This window comes from Lithobates pipiens, unplaced genomic scaffold (assembly GCF_037356315.1).
Source record: "Lithobates pipiens isolate NorthernLeopardFrog02 unplaced genomic scaffold, aLitPip1_a1.2 Scaffold_19, whole genome shotgun sequence".
Taxonomy (NCBI): Eukaryota; Metazoa; Chordata; class Amphibia; order Anura; family Ranidae; genus Lithobates; species Lithobates pipiens.
In genome coordinates this window covers 291,295,596-291,313,577 of record NW_027507764.1, presented here as the reverse complement: position 1 = coordinate 291,313,577, position 17,982 = coordinate 291,295,596, and the positions used below count along the sequence as shown (strand labels likewise).

The following is a 17,982-nucleotide window of genomic DNA, read 5'->3' as shown; positions in this document are numbered from 1 at the left end:
GTCTCCTGCTGCCCTCATTTCATTGCTAAGCTAATTGCGATCTGGGTTGTGATCTTTACCAAGTTGGCCATCTCCATCCTGTGGAAGCTTTCAGTACATCTAAGCGTGCATGACCTTGTTAGGTGGAGGTCATACATTTCTGGTAAGAGGCTCTCTTCTCTTGGTGGTGGAGGACTGGAGCTGGCACATTTGAAGTATTGATCTGCACATGTCATTTTTCACTGGACATAGCTTTATTAGAGTTTTGATTCACATGATTGCATATTTATTTTTCTATCTTTTGTATTGTTCACTGACACTTATTTCAGAGCACGAGTTATTTGCTTTGGGTTGAATATCTAAAGGGGAACCACAACCCCGATTTTTTTCCCATCAGATTAATTACCTTGTATTGAGGTAAAAGTTAGCACAGTCTCCCTACTTACTACTTTTATTTAAGGTTTGATTTAAATTTCACTGAGCGCAGAGTTTCACAATATTTAATGGCACACTGTGTACATACTTTCCCTATAGGCATGAAGAAGGTGTGGTGTTCTATATGAGATATATATATTATATATATATACACACACACACACACACACACACACACACACACACACGCGCAAAGGAAGGTGGTATCAACAAATAGCAAATTACTGCAATAAAGCTATTAAACCTGTCATTGTTGTTCATATGTGAAAATCATTTGACTTCCCCTTATACCTGTTGATATTTCTATAGTTCTTGTGAGTAGAGGTCGACCGATATGGGTTTTTCTCTGGCCGATGCCGATATTTAGAAATCATGGCGGCCGATAGCCGATATATGATGCCGATTTTTTTTGGGCCGATATGTTAGGCCGATTTTATTTTATTTATTTTTTTCCTTTTTTATTTTATTTTTTAATCCCCCTTGATCTAACACACCTTTCCCACTGGGGCGTTTTTCAGGCGCTTTTGGGCTAAAAATAGCGCCTGTAAAATGGCTCCCCTGCAGTCTGTGTGAAAGACAGAGTGCTTTCACACTGAGGCGATGCGCTGGCAGGATCGTAAAAAAAAAAGTCCTGCAAGCAGCACGTTTGGAGTGGTGTATACCGCTCCTCCACCACTCCTGCCCATTGATATGAATGAGCACCACTGCCGAAGCGCATGCAATTGCGATTTGGCAGCAGTGCTTCATGGGCGCATTTAACCTCTTGCTTGGCCGCTAGCTGGGTTAGATGTGCCCCACTAGCAGCCAAATAGCACCGCTAAAATGATGGTAAAGAGCCGCAAAAACTTGCGTTTTACCATCAACGCCTGCCCGCTCCAGTGTGAAAGCAACTTCATAAGTGATACAGAAAATTTCTTACATTTAAACATTTATTAAACAAAACAAACCTCCAATCAGTTTACTTGTATGTATGATTTAGATAAAAAAAATAAAAAAAAATAAAAAAAACACCTATGTATTAAATAAAAACAGGTAGTCAAAACTTTTGGACGAAAAAAAAAATGGGCTAACTTTACTGTTTTTATTTTATTTTTTAAATAGTGTATTTTTTTTCCTAAAAAAATGCATTTGAAAGACCTCTGTGCAAATGCCGTGTGACATAAAATATTGCAACAACCGCTATTTTATTCCCTAGGATCTCTGCTAAAAAAATATATATAATTTTTGGAGGGTCTAAGTGATTTTCTGGCAGAAAATACAGGATTTTTACTTGTAAGCAACAAGTGTCAGAAAAGATTTAGTCTTTAAATGGTTAACTGAGAACTTCTACACACTGAGATGACTTCATTCATCAAGTGTAAACATTGTATCTTTCTGTTCTTTTCTTGGCAGCCTGCCCAGAGAGGAGGAAGACGTTTCTATGACAACTCAGGCAACTTACACTGACTGAAATTACTTCTGTAATAGAAAAGTCCCGCTGTAGTTCTAAATCAGCTTTTTATCAGCTCAATCGGCCGATGCCGATTATTTAAAAAACGGCAAATATCGGCTGATATATCGGTCGACCTCTACTTGTGAGATTTCCTTCTTGCAGGCATCAGTGATGACAGAAACAATGAATGCAGACACAGCGATCATGTTATTATACAAGAGAAATCAATGAGCATTACCACTATCTACAAAAACAAAAAAAGGAAACCCAAAACTATAATAAAGTGGAGTATCTTTGGCCATTATATTGTGAATCAGGATTTCTTCCTGTGTTGCAACATGTACTGACCACACATGCACACTGCATGCATCGTGATTCATGGAATACAGCAGGAAACAGTCCACTCTTGTGCCACTGGAGAAAAAAGTCAAAGACAACCAATTGAAATCAGTATCTTAGCAAAAGGGAAGGCTCTTGGTTAGGGGCAGAAGCCTTTACTGTACAACCTGTATACAGTCCTGGTGAGCCAAACATCTGCAATGGGCAACAAACAATTATTGTTTGTTTAGGTTAAATGGTCAATTCACACTTGTCTATTTACCTGCAGTAAACCACATAAAATGTGCATAGGTCCATAAAGCTCTAATATTGCCTATATCCCTTTCCTAAAAAAAAAAAAAAACCTTTACTGTTGTGACAGGATAAGATGCTGTCACTGTGAAGAAAACTGCTTTTGCTGTTTTCTCTGGGTTTTGGTATTTCTGGTAGGGCTCTGTAGTTTGGAAATCCCATAGCGTCTTGGGTGGAACGGAATCTCTAACCCTGTGTCCAGGTTTTGTGGAGGGCCAGCAGGCTGTGTGCTCAGGTGAACACAGCCCTTATAATAGAGGTGTAGGAATACCTCAGGGTTCCCAGTTGGAGACTACGCCAACTGACAGGAGGTCTGTGCATGGGAGTCAGGGGGACTCCAATCCTTTCCAGAAGTCAGACAGGCTGCAGGTGGCAGTCAGAGCATGTGTGTGTCTGCAAGAGACAGTTAACGGCCTGAGGACTAAGGCTAGAGTGAAGCTGTTGTATTTGAAGAACTTATAGTCTGGTGACCAGCATTAGGAGCAGAGGTACTGCAACTAAATCTGAGAGAGCTTAACAGCCAGGTGGGCTAGCATTTCCCATTTGTATTGACTGGAGAAGAACCCATGTGGGAAACCTCTATATGTTATGGACTTTCCTTTTGCCTTTTAACAAAATTGTGCTTCAATGTCCTAAAACTTTAGTGCTGACTGATGTTTATCACTCAAAAAAAAAAAATGCATCTACCACTACAGCTAATGCTCCCCTGTGTTACAATTGATGGAGAATGCATTGGGCAGCTGATGGTGGAATCCAGGTCTGCACTCCAATGGCGAGATCATGTCAGGAACTGCTGGCGGTGTGTGGAAGTGCAGCCAGGCAATAAGCATTGCTGTGCAGGTGGTATACCTGCGAAAGGAGAGGAACAATTTTTGGCTGTGAGCTGTGTAAGAAATAACTGTGTGCGTGACTGCAAGGATGGGGTGGTCAAAGCAGAAAAAGGAGGCAACCCTTGGGAAAGGAAAGGCTACTATTGCTTGAAAGTATTTCACCACATGTCCCAGTTAGGTCAGAGAATTCATCCATGTTTGAGTCAGCTGTGGACTGGTGTAAACTGGTCATCTCACAACCAGTTAAAGGAGACCTCTGCGCTGCAGGAGTTGCAGCGAATGGGGACATGCTGTTGCCCAGTGCCCCTTGTTACAAGAATGTTCATGGACCAACCAAGCTAGACGGGAGGTTGAGGAATCCTTGAACTCAGCTGTCAAAGAAAGTTACCAAGTAATCCGGAGTAGCCAGCGAAATGCACTGAGAGCTGTATCCCATGGTATTAGAGAAAAGCCAGTGTGTCTCTAAGGAGTACAGAGCTGTAATTACCCCTAGCAACTGGAGTACTTTTTTTTTTTTTTGTAGAGGGTGCCGGAGTGTCAAGAAGGGCTGCAGTGGTGCCCCATGACTGCATGGGGGAATCAGTCTGTGCCACTTAAAATATGGCAGCCGATCTTACATTTCTCTATGAGGGTGCTTCCAGATACTGTTGGGTATGGAATGCGCTCGGGAGAGCTATTACAGAAATTAAAGTTCTTTCATCCTGTTGCAGTGATGGACACACCTGCTATTGCGGTCCAAGCTGCAGCTGAGAAGGGATAAGTAAATGGTGTGGATACTGGCTCACTCGCTAAACCTAATAAGAAAGAAGGGCCTGATATGGATGCAGCTAAAGCAGGTATTCTGTTACCTGCAAAGAGGTACAAGTTGAGGTACCCTGAGATGCTCTAAAATATAGAACTGGGGGTAACAAAAATTGTGACATGAAAAAGCACGAGCTGGCAGGGATTGATAATGCTAACAATGGTTTTTGTGACTGGAATGTTGTAATGAATAGACCATTACGATGTAAGGTTTTAAGCAATGGGTTATGCTTTTCTCACTGTCAGTTGTTAGGATAACTGCCCACAGAGATTTGGAGAACAGGTGAAATTAAACCTTGTGAAAGACCCATAGGGGATAGCTCACCTGTGTGTGGTCTCTCCTTGGGCCTGGTCATAACAAACACTGAGAAAGAAAGAACTGATATTGGTAATTGTACAAATGGCAATTACTGACTGTTAATGTAAATTATGGCATTGATAATATGGAGATGAACTGGTAAATGAACGTGATAAACAGTGGTTTATCTCTGGGGATTTGATTGTCCAGAGTAACTGCAAAAGACTTAAGCCGCGTACACACGTAGCCGTCTGTCCGACGGACTTAGTCTGGCGGACTTCCCGCCAGACTGTCCGTCGGACTTCCCGAATGGGCTACTTGCCCACACACTGCACTTTTTCAGCGGACTAATAGGCGTACTAAGTCCGCCGTACTTTTGAAATGAACGGACTCGCCCACACACGCGGAGGAAAGTCCGCTCATTTCGAGCACGTCTCCAGGTAGGCGGGGCCCGCGAAGGAGATGTCGCTGGCCCCGCCACCTGGTATGGACTTAAAGGGGAGCCCCAACGCTGAAAAAAAAATCAGTGCGGGGGTTCCCCCCCCAAGTCCACATCAGACCCTTGTCCGAGCACGCTACCTGGCCGGCCAGGAAAGGGGGGGACGAGCGAGCGCCCCCCCTCCTGAGCCGTACCAGGCCGCGTGCCCTCAACATGGGGGGTGCCTTGGGGAAGGGGGGCCGCGCCTTCTGTTCTTCTGTGTTCTTCTTCAGATGTTGCCTCGTCGAGTCCTCCGCTCACAATGGCTCTGACCGGGCACGCGGCGACATATATAGGGACATCCCAGATGATGTCCCCGCCCATTATGGTGTCACAGTCCCAGAGGATGCTGGGACTGTGACATCATAATAGGCGGGGACATCATCCGGTGATGTCCCTATATGAGTCGCCGCGTGCCCGGTCAGAGCCATTGTGAGCGGAGGACTCGACGAGGCAACATCTGAAGAAGAAGAACACAGAAGAACAGAAGGCGGCGGCGAAGACAGCGGCGACAGAAGACCGGGCCACCGCCTGTAAAAGAGCTAGAAGGCGCGGTGGCCCGGCAGAAGAACCGAAGTCGGAAGAAGAGGCCGGCGGCGAGGAAGAAAGCCGGGCTCCTCCGCTAGCAAAAGAGCTACAAGAAGATAGCGGAGGAGTCCGGCGAGAAGACCCCCGAAGACGGAAGACCCCCGGAGCTGTGCAATAAACTATTTTATCTTGTGTGTTGTGTTTTTTTGTACTTTATTTTACAGGTGAATGGGTAGGGGTACATTGTACCCCATACTCATTCACATAGGGTGGGGGGCCGGTATCCAGGGGCCCCCTTATTAAAGGGGGCTCCCGGATTCCGATAAGCCCCTCGCCCACAGACCCCGACAACCAACGGCCAGGGTTTGTCGGGAAGAGGCCCTTGTCCTCATCAACATGGGGACAAGGTGCTTTGGGGTGGGGGGCTCGTCCCCCCCCTTTCCTGGCCGGCCGGGTAGCGTGCTCGGACAAGGGTCTGATGTGGACTTGGGGGGAACCCCCACGCCGATTTTTTTCGGCGTTGGGGTTCCCCTTTAAGTCCATACCAGGTGGCGGGGCCAGCAACGTCTCCTTCGCGGGCCCCGCCTACCTGAAGACCCGCTCGAAATGAGCGGACTTTTCTCCGGGCAGGAAAAGTCCGTTCAATTCAAAAGTACGGCGGACTGGCACACACACGGCCGGATTGTCCGCCGAAATGCGAGTCCGGCGGGAAGATTGGAGTGCAAAACTACTTTCCAAGTCCGCCGTACTTTCGGGTCAAAAAAGCATGCCGGAGGCTACACACGGGGGATTGTCCGGCGGACTTGAGTTTGCCGGACTTTTCCACCCGCTTGTTTGATCGTGTGTACGCAGCATTAGACTTACCAATGACGGTATTTCTAAGAGCCTTTCAGGACAACCCCGGAGAGAGTGTAGCTCCACCTTCTTCTCAGGAAACACATGGCAGCTTTTAAAAACTCCTCCTCTTCCACCATGGCTTCAGTTATTGTGGTCTTCCGACAACTGGAAAATAAAGCACAGAAAAACCACACAACCATGATAGATACTTAATACTACTACTAAGATTAACCTAGGGAGCGACGTAACGGTAGTCCTGAAAGGCTCTTAGAAATACCGTCATCGGTAAGTCTAAGTCTTTCTCAAATCACCTTTCAGGACAACCCCGGAGAGGATAACTGAGAAACTTACCCTAGGGTGGGACTACTGCCTGCAGTACCTTCCTGCCGAAGGCCTGATCTGCAGCAGACAGTAAATCCAAACGGTAGTGCCGGAGAAACGTCGAATAACTGGACCAAGCGTCAGCCTTGCAAATCTGTTCAGGCATCGCACAGGCCCTTTCAGCCCAGGAAACTGCCGTAAATCTAGTAGAATGAGCAGCAATACCTGAGGGAGGTATTTCTCCTTTTGCTTTATAGGCTTCTGCTATAGCTTAAGCCATCTACCCAGCATACTATTTGAAGCTTTCTCTCCCTTGCGTGGGCCTGAGAAGACCACAAAGAGGGTGTTTGACCTTCTAAACTCCTTGGTCACCTTGAGAAACTGTAGCAAACATCTCATGTCCAAGGTGTGGAAAGCCTCTTCCCCTGGATTAGCTGGAGTCGCAGAAAAGGTGGGCAGGACTATTTCTCGCGACCTATGAAAGGCTGAAGACACTTTAGGTAGGAATGCTGGGTCTGTCTGAAGGACCACCCTGTCTGCAAATACTCTTAACCACTTTCAGACCGGACCATTTTGCTGGTCAATGACCAGAGGTCTTTTTACAATTTGGCACTGCGCTGCTTTAACTGGTAATTGCGCGGTCATGCAATGTTGTACCCAAACAAAATTTGCGTCCTTTTTTTCCCACAAATACAGCTTTCTTTTAAAGGTATTTGACTGACTCTGCGATTTTTATTTTTTGCGATATAAACGTAAAAAGACCGCAAATTTTGAAAAAAAATGATATTTTCTACTTTTTGTTATTAGAAAAATCCAATAAACTCAATTTTAGTCATACATTTAGGCCAAAATGTATTCAGCCACATGTCTTTGGTAAAAAAAAAGTCAATAACTGTATAGTTATTGGTTTGCGCAAAAGTTGTCACATCTACAAACTAAGGTACATTTTCTGGAATTTACGCAGCTTTTAGTTTATGACTGCCTATCTCATTTCTTGAGGTGCTAAAATGGCAGGGCAGTACAAAACCCCCCCAAATGACCCCATTTTGGAAAGTAGACACCCTAAGGAAATTGATAAGAGGCATGTTGAGCCCACTGAATATTTTATTTTTTTGCCTCAAGCGATTGAATAATGACAAAATTTTTTTTTTTTTTTTTTTATACAAAGTTGTCACTAAATGATATATTGCTCACACATGCCATGGTTATATGTGGAATTGTACCCCAAAATACATTCTGCTGCTTTTCCTGAGTAGGGGGATACCACATGTGGTCGACTTTTTGGAAGCCTAACCGCGTACGGGGCCCCGAAAGCCAAGCACCGCCTTCAGGATTTCTAAGGGCATACATTTGTAATTTCACTCCTCACTACCTATCACAGTTTTGAAGGCCATAAAATGCCAAGATGGCACAAAACACCCACAAATGACCCCATTTTAGAAAGTAGACACCCCAAGCTATTTGCTGAGAGGCATGTTGAGTCCATGGAATATTTTATATTTTGCCACAAGTTGCGGGAAAATTACAAACTTTATTTATTTTTCACAAAGTTGTCACTAAATGATATATTGCTCACACATGCTATGGGCATATGTGAAATGACACCCCAAAATAAATTCTGCTGCTTCTCCTGAGTACGGGGATACCACATGTGTGGGACTTTTTGGGAGCCTAGCCACGTACGGGGCCCTGAAATCCAAGCACCGCCTTCAGGATTTCTAAGGGTGTAAATTTTTGATTTCACTCCTCACTACCTATTACAGTTTTGAAGGCCATAAAATGCCAAGATGGAACAAAACCCCCACAAATGACCCCATTTTAGAAAGTAGACACCCCAAGCTATTTACTGAGAGGCATGTTGAGTCCATGGAATATTTTATATTTTGCCACAAGTTGCGGGAAAATTACAAACTTTTATTTATTTATTTTTTTCACAAAGTTGTCACTAAATGATATATTGCTCACACATGCCATGGGCATATGTGAAATGACACCCCAAAATAAATTCTGCTGCTTCTCCTGAGTATGGGGATACCACATGTGTGGGACTTTTTGGGAGCCTAGCCACGTACGGGGCCCCGAAAACCAAGCACCGCCTTCAGGATTTCTAAGGGTGTAAATTTTTGATTTCACTACCTATTACAGTTTTGAAGGGCATAAAATGCCAAGATGGCACAAAACCCCCACAAATGACCCCATTTTAGAAAGTAGACACCCCAAGCTATTTACTGAGAGGCATGTTGAATCCATGGAATATTTTATATTTTGCCCCAAGTTGCGGGAAAATTACAAACTTTTATTTATTTATTTATTTTTTTCACAAAGTTGTCACTAAATGATATATTGCTCACACATGCCATGGGCATATGTGAAATGACACACCAAAATAAATTCTGCTGCTTCTCCTGAGTACGGGAATACCACATGTGTGGGACTTTTTGGGAGCCTAGCCACGTACGGGGCCCCGAAATCCAAGCACCGCCTTCAGGATTTCTAAGGGTGTAAATTTTTGATTTCACTCCACACTACCTATCGCAGTTTTGAAGGCCATAAAATGCCAAAATAACACAAACCCCCCCCAAATGACCCCATTTTGGAAAGTAGACACCCCTAAATTTAGGGGTACACTAGTGAGACTCACAGGTAAAAAAGCACCTAGGCTGTCAGCGACTGTATCAAAACGCTACAAAAAAAACTGTTAGCAATCGCAGGGATCAGGCCTGACTCTGCGAACGCTGCAGTTATGTGTGTTGTGTTTTGTAAGTGACAGTGATCGATCGATACTGCACTTGGGTGGGCTGGGCTGGGCTTGGCGGAGGGGCTAAACGCAGGTGCTAGCAGGTATCTGGGCTGATCCCGCTAACAATGTGTTTTGGGAAACCTAAATTGCTGGCGACGCTAATATAGATCTGATCAGATACTATATTACTAAGGGAGGTGTATGCTTTGCGCGTGGGTGTTAGCGGTACTGGCACTAACCTGACGCTGCCTGGGGCGACGCAGACCTTATCTGACCCTCAAACTTATATCACCCGCCGGGTGATCAGGGGGTTAAACCTTTATTAGGTAATAAATGGCGGGTGCCCTGAAACTGTAAAAAAATAACTAATCAACCAGCGTCACCTGTAACAGTTATAGGGTGATCACTGGTGAAAGGGTTAACTAGGGGGCAATCAGGGGGCTTTATGCGGTAGTATATGGGGGTCCCTGGCGCTATAAAAAGCTACGGCGAACCTAAATACCTACCTGCCTAACTAGCGTCACCTGTGACACTAATACAGCGATCAGAAAAACAATCGCTTATTAGGCTTGGTTCATACTGGAGCGATGCGGGAACGCCGCGAATCCGCGGCAGGTTCCCGCATCGCATGCTAACCGGCGGCAGTTCACACTGCCCTATGCGAACTGCAGGGAGTGTCAGTGAAATGTTAATGACACCCCCAGATCAGTTCGCATATCGCAGTGCGATCTGCAAACTCGGACAGGAATCGGATCGCATGGTGTGACCACCCATGCGATCCGATTCTGCTGCGGACCAAAAAAAGGGTCCCGTGCGAGTTTGCGGCGGGTGCGATGCGAATTCAGCCATACTATCTGTATGGCTGAACTCGCATCGCACAGAGATCGGATGTGATTTGAACTGCAGTGCGGTGCGAATCACATCCGTTCTCATAAACCGCTGCAATGTGAACCCAGCCTTAGTGACACTGGCGACGGGGGTAGATCACGGGGTTAAACCTTTATTGGGGGGGTTAGGGGGGTACCCTACAGCTAAAGGGGGCTAACCCTAACTGCCCTAACAGTTATTGCAGTCACAAATGACACCAATGCAATAATAAAAAAAAAAAAAAAATGCAATTGGTGTCACTGTGACTGGGGGTGCAGGGGTGATTGGGGGGGTGAAAGTGTGCCTGGCGTGTTCTACTGTATAGTGTAGTGTTTGTGCAACTCACCGATCCTCTCTCCTCGGTGCCGGAACGAAAAATACCGACACGGAGGAGAGATTACATCACTTCCTCTGCCTGTGTTTACATTACAGGAGAGGAAGTGATGTCATGCTGCAATTCCATTCGTCAGGAGCGATCACGAGGGGGTGGCCATGAATGAATGGCCGCCCCCTCATCCCGGATCGCTCCTGCACGGAATCCGACCACCGCTGGCACCGATCGGGCCCCCCACCCGCGGGAAGGCAGGGACGTACATGTATGCCCATATGCCTGCCCGTGCCATTCTGTCGACGTACATCATCGTGCGGCGGTCGGCAAGTGGTTAAGAAAGGTTCTGTAACCACCAAAGCTTGTAACTCACAGATTTTTCTCGCAGAGGTGATGGCCACCAGTTAAATTCTTTGAGAACCAGATTCTGTAGTGAAGCTTCAAGTAAGGGTTCAAACAGAGCTCCCAACAGACCCTGCAAAATGGTAGACAAATCCCAACTGGGAAAGTCTTTAAGGGCTACTGGCTTACTTCGAGTGAGAGCCCTAAAAAATCTAGAAATTAAAGTTTCTTTTGATAACGTCTTTTCAAAGAAAACTGATAAAGCCACCACCTGAGTCTTCAGGGTGCTGGCTGCCAGACCCTTCTCCATTTCCTCATGGAGAAATTCAAGAACGGACACCAAACTCCTGACTTGGAGGCCCTTGGACGCACACCAGGAATTACATTTTTCCAGACTTTCATATATATTGCCTGCGTGACTTCTTTTCTGCTAGATAGCAGTGTCTTTACTACCTTATCTGAAAGTCCCTTTGATTTCCAGAGGTCTTCCTCAGAAACCAAGCTGTTAACTGCAGAAACTCCACTTCCGGATGATTTACTGCCCCCTGGGATAGCAGATCCTTCCTGGATGGTAATTTCCACAGGGGTTCCGTGGCCAGATTTAGTAGCACCGCGAACCAAGGTCTTTTTGGCCAAAAAGGAGTGATTAGGATCAGATTTCGTCCCCTTGGTGAAGATAAAAGAATGGGCTTACTTTTGAATTTTGTTGACTGGCAAATAGGTCTATTTGCAAATGTCCCCAAGCCTTGGAAATCATTAGGAAGACTTCCTGATTCAGACTCCACTCCGCTTCTATCAGTTTCCACTTCTATCAGCTTCCGCCTGCTTAGAAGATCTGCCAACAGATTCTGTGAGCCTTTCAGGTGAACTGCTGATAACGAAGCCGTGTTCTGCTCCGCCCAGGACAGCAAGAGACTGGCTGGGAATCTAACCCAGGCCTCCTGCATGGCAGGCGAGAATTCTACCACTGAACCACCAATGCTCCACCATGGAGTAAACACAATAACTGAAGCCATGGTGGAAGAGGAGTTTTTAAAAGATGGCATGTGTTTCCTGAGAAGAAGGTGGCGCCAACTCTCTCCGGGGTTGTCCTGAAAGGTGATTTGAGAAATAGTTGGTGAACCTAAATGATCCACTGTGATCATTAAAATGGATACCAGTGACAGAATAGGTGGACCCTTGTCAAGGGCATGTTCCCGGCAGAACCCGTAAACCGAGTTGACAGGAACTAGCAGGGAAGGCAGAGGGCCCCCAGAAAAATGTGAGCTCAGGAACCCCAAGGATAGAGGGAGAAAGCTGAGGATGCATACCTGTAGGACCCCATTAGGATTCAGGTTAGGGTGTGGCTGGAAACTAACTCGGAAAAAAGATTGAGCCTACACAGCTGACAGCTGGAGCAGAGGTGCCCCAATCAAGAATTCGGTCTTGTGTGTTCCTCCCCCTACTGGGTCGAAGCAGCAGGAAGAGAAGCTTCACTGGGAATGTGGTAATTTAAAGGACACAGAGTGTGCATATTGGCTCAGTGCAGGAGTGTAGTGGTGGAGTGGAGAAAACTGCTTTTGCAGATTTCTTCAGGTTTTGGTATACCCGGAGGGGGTTTTGTAGTTTGGAGATTCCAGTGTCTTGGGTGGGAATGAAACTCCTACCTTGTGTCCAGGTTTTGTGAAGGACCAACAGGGTGTGTGCTCAGGTGCACACAGCTCTTTATAGTAATACCTCAGGGCTCACAGTTGGAGACTGCTTCACCTGACAGGAGTTATGTGCATGGGAGTCAGGGGGACTCCAATTCTCTCAAGGAGTCAGAGAGGCTGCAGGTGGCCTATATGTTTGCAAGAGACAGATAAGGGCAGAGGACTAAGGCCAGAGTGAATCTGTTGGTTTTGAAGAACCTATGGTCTGGGGGACCAGCATAAAGAACAGAGGTACTGCAACTAAAACTGAGTGAGAGCTTAAGAGCCAGGTGGGCTAGCATTTTCTCCAGTCAATACATTTGTGTATTGACTGGAGAAGAACCCTGTGTGGGAAACCTGTACAATGTTATGGACGTTCCTTTTTGCCTTTTAATAAAAATTGCCCTAAAACTGAAGTGCTGACTGACGTGAATCACTTAAAAATGCATCTACAACTAGAGCAAATGGTCCCCCGTGTTACACTGTATTATCAAGTAGTAAAAGGATTTAATGGAAGCTTCTTGCAATTCCCTCAAAAAACAAAATTACACTCCCAATAAATGGAAGATCAGTTCAGGAGAGAGGGGTGTTAGGGGAGAGTAACCAGAGTGTGGGACTATCCAGTCCCCTGAATGATGGTTGTGGTAGTAGTACTAGAGGTTGAAAAGGCACTAGTCAACATGATCTAGGGTTTACTGGTTTTGTAAATTTGGTCATAGATCCCTAAAATTTTGCCGCCAAGGTTTACATTAATCAGGTTCCATTGCAGTATGGTTGGAGAGATACCATAGCCAAAAGCATGGCTATCTGGAAGAGTGTGAACTGGTGAATAGTAATATCCCAGTTTGAAAAGTTTACTTGTAGCGGTTTTTGTGAAGCAAAATTATTCAGAAAGCAAAAGCAGTTGGTAGACCTGTGTATACAAAACCTGTACAAGTGGAAAAGTCCACGATGTGTAGTAAAATGTGCCTGGTTCTGGGCAGCCAAGCAAGCAATTTGGGGAGTGATTGGGAACTACGTGGGAAAAGTACTAAGTACCAGAGTATCAGTACTTTGCAATTGATTTCTACAGCTGAAGCTGAGAACAAGACTTGCCTGTGTTTCATATCCGAGACCATTCAACATGTCCCAATTCGGTCCCAAGGTCCATTTCCCACCTCTTCACATAGTTTTGTTGACTTTATTCAATAGCATATTGTAAAGTAATGAGATCAGTTCTAGGCAGTGTGATCTCTGCATTTAGCTTTAAACAGCATGAGTGACGACCCATCACCATCAGGAGAAACAATAGAGAAGACGTAGCATCTGATGAAATTTGGCAGATGGTGATCAGTTTGCAGGATGTATCTATTCCGTTTCAATATTTGGTTTTATAAAAAAAAATTAAAAATTGAGCTGGAAAAATTATTTTAAAACTACAAGTTCCATTGATTGCTTTTGTCCTTAACCACTTCAGTCCCTGAAGGATTTACCCCCTTCCTGACCAGAGCAATTTTTGCGATTAGGCACTGCATCGCATTTAGCTGACAATTTCCCGGTCGTGCAACATTGTACCCAAACAAAATAAACATCCTTTTTTCCCCACAAAACATCTTTTGGTGGTATTTGATTACCTCTGCGTTTTTGATTTTTTGCGCTATAAACAAAAAAAGGCCAACAATTTTGAAAAGAAAGCAATATTTTTTACTTTTTCCTATAATAAATATCCCCCAAAAATATCTAAAAAAACTAATTTATTCCACAGTTTAAGCCGATATGCATTCTTCTACATAGTTTTGGTTTAAAAAATAAATAAATCGCAATGAATGTATATTGATTGGTTTTGAGCAAAAGTTATAGCGTCTACAAAATAGGGGATAGATTTAAGACATTTTATTATTAATTTATTTACTAGTAATCGTGGCGATCTACGTTTTTTTTTATTGGGACAGCGACATTATGGCAGACAGATGAACACTTTTGACACCAATTTGGGACCATTGACATTTATAAAGTGATCAGAGCTACAAATAGCCAATGATTACTGATCAAGATGTTGTCTTTTTCCTGGATGTGTTCTAACTGGAGGGGGGATGGGCTCACTACAACATGACAGAGATCATTGCTCCCGATGAAAGGGAGCAGTAGATCCCTGTCATGTTGCTAGGCAGAACGGGGAAATGCCTAGTTTACGTAGACATCTCCCCATTCTGCCTCTCCTCGCCACAATCGCGGGTTGCCGGCGAACATTGCACTTGCGGGACCCCTGGGCATGCGCCCGCTAGGCGGAAAATTCAAAGGGACGTACGGGTACTCTGTTTTGCTGGCCCGTGCCATTCTACCAATGTAAATTGGCGTGCGGCGGTCAGCAAGTGGTTAAAATACTACTATGCGCTCCCTGTTGGATATTATATGAATATTCACTAAATTTTCCCCACCATCCTACCAACTATGGCCAGCCTAACAATTCTGCCCTATGGCCCAGTAAATTTCAATTAAACTGGTATTATACCATTTTCTGAAAACCATATTGGGGGAGAGGAATAAATGTGTTCACACATGCATACTGAAACAAAGCCTATGCTGAAAGACATACAGGGGCTAAGTCTGCTTTTCTTCACCAGATGTTGACTCTTTTGGTGACCCCCTATTTTATTACTGGTTTATTATGGTAAAAAAATATTCACATCTCCTTTCATACATATTACAACCTTCCTATAAGGCTGCATTCACACCTGAGCGTTTCAAAGTCGTGTTTTTATGGCAATTTTGCCACAATGTGATGTTGTACAGGTCACTAATGTAAAAAGCAGAAAAACGCCTGTAAGCTGCCCAAAGAAGCCCATGTTCTTTTTTGAGCTTAAGGCATTTTCCAGGCGTTTTACTTCAGGTGACAAAACGCTCAGATGTTAAATAGGTACCATTGAAATTAACGTGATTTAGTTTACTGGGAGTTTTATGAGATGAAAACGCTCAGGTGTGAATGCAGCTTTAGTGCGTAAGTGTGATAAGCGCTCTCATAGGCCAAAAGAAAAGGGCGAGAGGCAAGAGGGGGACACTTCAGTGCCTAACGCCACTTTTGCGTATGAGATCACCTAGGCTTTGGGGTTACTAGAGCACTAAGCAAAGCATGTAACATTGTAACATGCATGCATACTCTTAGCCCCCAGGTGCATAAGTTTACATTTTTTAACATTAAATATAATTTGCCACAAATCTGTTCAATCAACCTGTGAATTGAGGTCTACTTGTCATCTGCAAACACTGAAATGGTACTTTTAATCCAAATGTAATATGGTTTAGAAATAGGCTAAAAAGAGGGGGTCCCCAACAATGACCCTTGGGATACACCACTACTAACCTTAAACCATCCAGAGCAGGCATTATTAATCACTATTCTCTGAATGTGGTCTTTGAGACACCTTTCTATCCATTTACAGGCTACATTTTCTAAACGTTTAAGCCTTAATTTGCACATAAGTGGTCTGTGGAGAACTGTGGCACACGCTGTTGCAAAGACCAAGTATACTATATCCACAGCAACTCCTTTGTTTTAGTTTTTGATACTTCCTCATAAAAGAGAAACATCTTTTGACATTTTTAGTCATTTGTGAATCCATGCTGACTAAAGCACACGCAACCACTAATGACAATTTAGCATTTTTGACGCAACCACAAAGTTGCTTCAGATATTTTTGTAAAGACAACCTCTTACCCCACTTGAATGCTCCAAGAGGAAGCAGTGATTGATGGTGTTCAATTTTTCAGATTACCCTTGCTTTTTTCAGGGACATTCTGGTCCACATACAAGCAAGGGATGCTTAGATCATCTAAGGACATATTGCTGAAGCAATGAATGTAACATTCACCAAATATGTACTACAGGTACATGTGTTTGTAATTACAGAGAATGATTTATCACCTGTAAGGACCCATTCACATCACTGGGTGTGTTGGTGAATGACACCCTAACGCACCAGCACTGGAATGCACCAATGACTGAACTTGCCACGGATTTGATTCTTAGTTTACTTTTATGTGAATGGCCTGCATTCCTCACTTTCTAAATATGTCCATAAGGCTACTTTCACACTGGGGAGGTGAGTGCGTCGGCGGTAAAACGCTATTTTTAGCGACGCTTTACAGTCAATTTTGTCCGCTATTCGGCCGCTAGCGGTGCATATTTTTATCCCCCTGCTAGCAGCCAAGAAAGGGTTAAAACCACGGCAAATGCTGCTGCAGCAGTGCTATGCCGGCGGCATAACCTCGCTGCCCCATTGATTTCAATGGGCATTAGCGGTGTATACATCGCTCCTTCACTGCTCCAAAGATGCTGCTAGCACAACTTTTTTTACCGCCCTGCCAGTGCACCGCTCCAGTGTGAACGTCCTCAGGGCTTTTACATTGGAGAGACAGCAGCGGCTCTTGCAGGGGGCTTTGCAGGTGCTATTTTTAGCATTATAGTGCCTGCAAAGGTCCCCAGTGTGAAAGGGGTCTTAGTGTGTATATTTTATGAAATAACCTTTTTAGGAGGAGTGGGAACAGTTGTTCATAGTGTACAGGCATGTTCAACTGCCATGTTTTTCCCAGCTTTACCCATTTTAAAGACTTTCATTTCTAAATGTAATCTAGATTTGAGTTACACCAAAACTAACAAAAGGTCTCTACAGCGCTGCAAATATGACCCAGGGAGCAAGAACTGTTCCTAAGTAACATGGCAAAAAACATGACCTGGAAAACAAATCACTCTTTAATATTAAAATAAATATATCAGAATCTTCTCCTCATTTGTTCAGTGAAGGACTGGCTGCAGTGATCAATACCTACTTCTCCAACTTCTAACACTTTAAAAAAAATGATACCCACATGTTTTCTATCATAATACAGAACCCACCTAACAGATTATCAGCTTTTGTGATCTCAAAACATAGGAATCAAAAATTAAAAATTTTTAAAATGTTTTTTTTTTGTTCATGGTTAAGCCCATTTCAATAAAATCACACCTTAGGAGTTCTCTATATTAAAAAAAAAAAATCTATTTATGCAACTGTCAAAACACAGTTAATAAACGTGTATCTGAAATTTAAACGATTTACCTTATTTTCCTGGCGAGACATCCAATTAACAGAATACATACAAGCACACATCTGCTACTCACCTGACAGCATTGGAATTCCCTCCTGCTTCCTCCACAGGGACCAGTTTCTATCTCTGGAAACTGCTAATAGGAATTTGTCATCAGGAGAAAATGCCATCTGAGTAACAGTCAGGTTGTGAAACGACAAGCTCTGTATCTGTTTCCAGCTTGTGGTACTCCACAAAATAATTGCTGCGTGTTCTCTTTTGGAAGCCTAAACAGGGGGAAAAAAATTGCAAAATTGGGTCAACCAATAACAAACCTGACGCAAAGATACAGCAAGGTTTTTTTTTTTTTTACCAAACATATGCACTAAAAAAATGATGAAAGATACTGTATTTTCAATATAG

General features: G+C 44.1%; 1 protein-coding gene across 1 annotated transcript in view; it reads right to left on the bottom strand.

Moving 5' to 3' along the window:
- The window catches only part of ELP2 (elongator acetyltransferase complex subunit 2), a 373,658-nt gene that overhangs the window by 30,917 nt on the left and 324,759 nt on the right, over positions 1–17,982 (bottom strand). Inside the window, exon 18 of the mRNA XM_077492004.1 lies at positions 17,654–17,846. Within this exon, the coding sequence (XP_077348130.1) occupies positions 17,654–17,846 (193 nt within the window). The remainder of the gene's footprint in view (positions 1–17,653; positions 17,847–17,982) is intronic.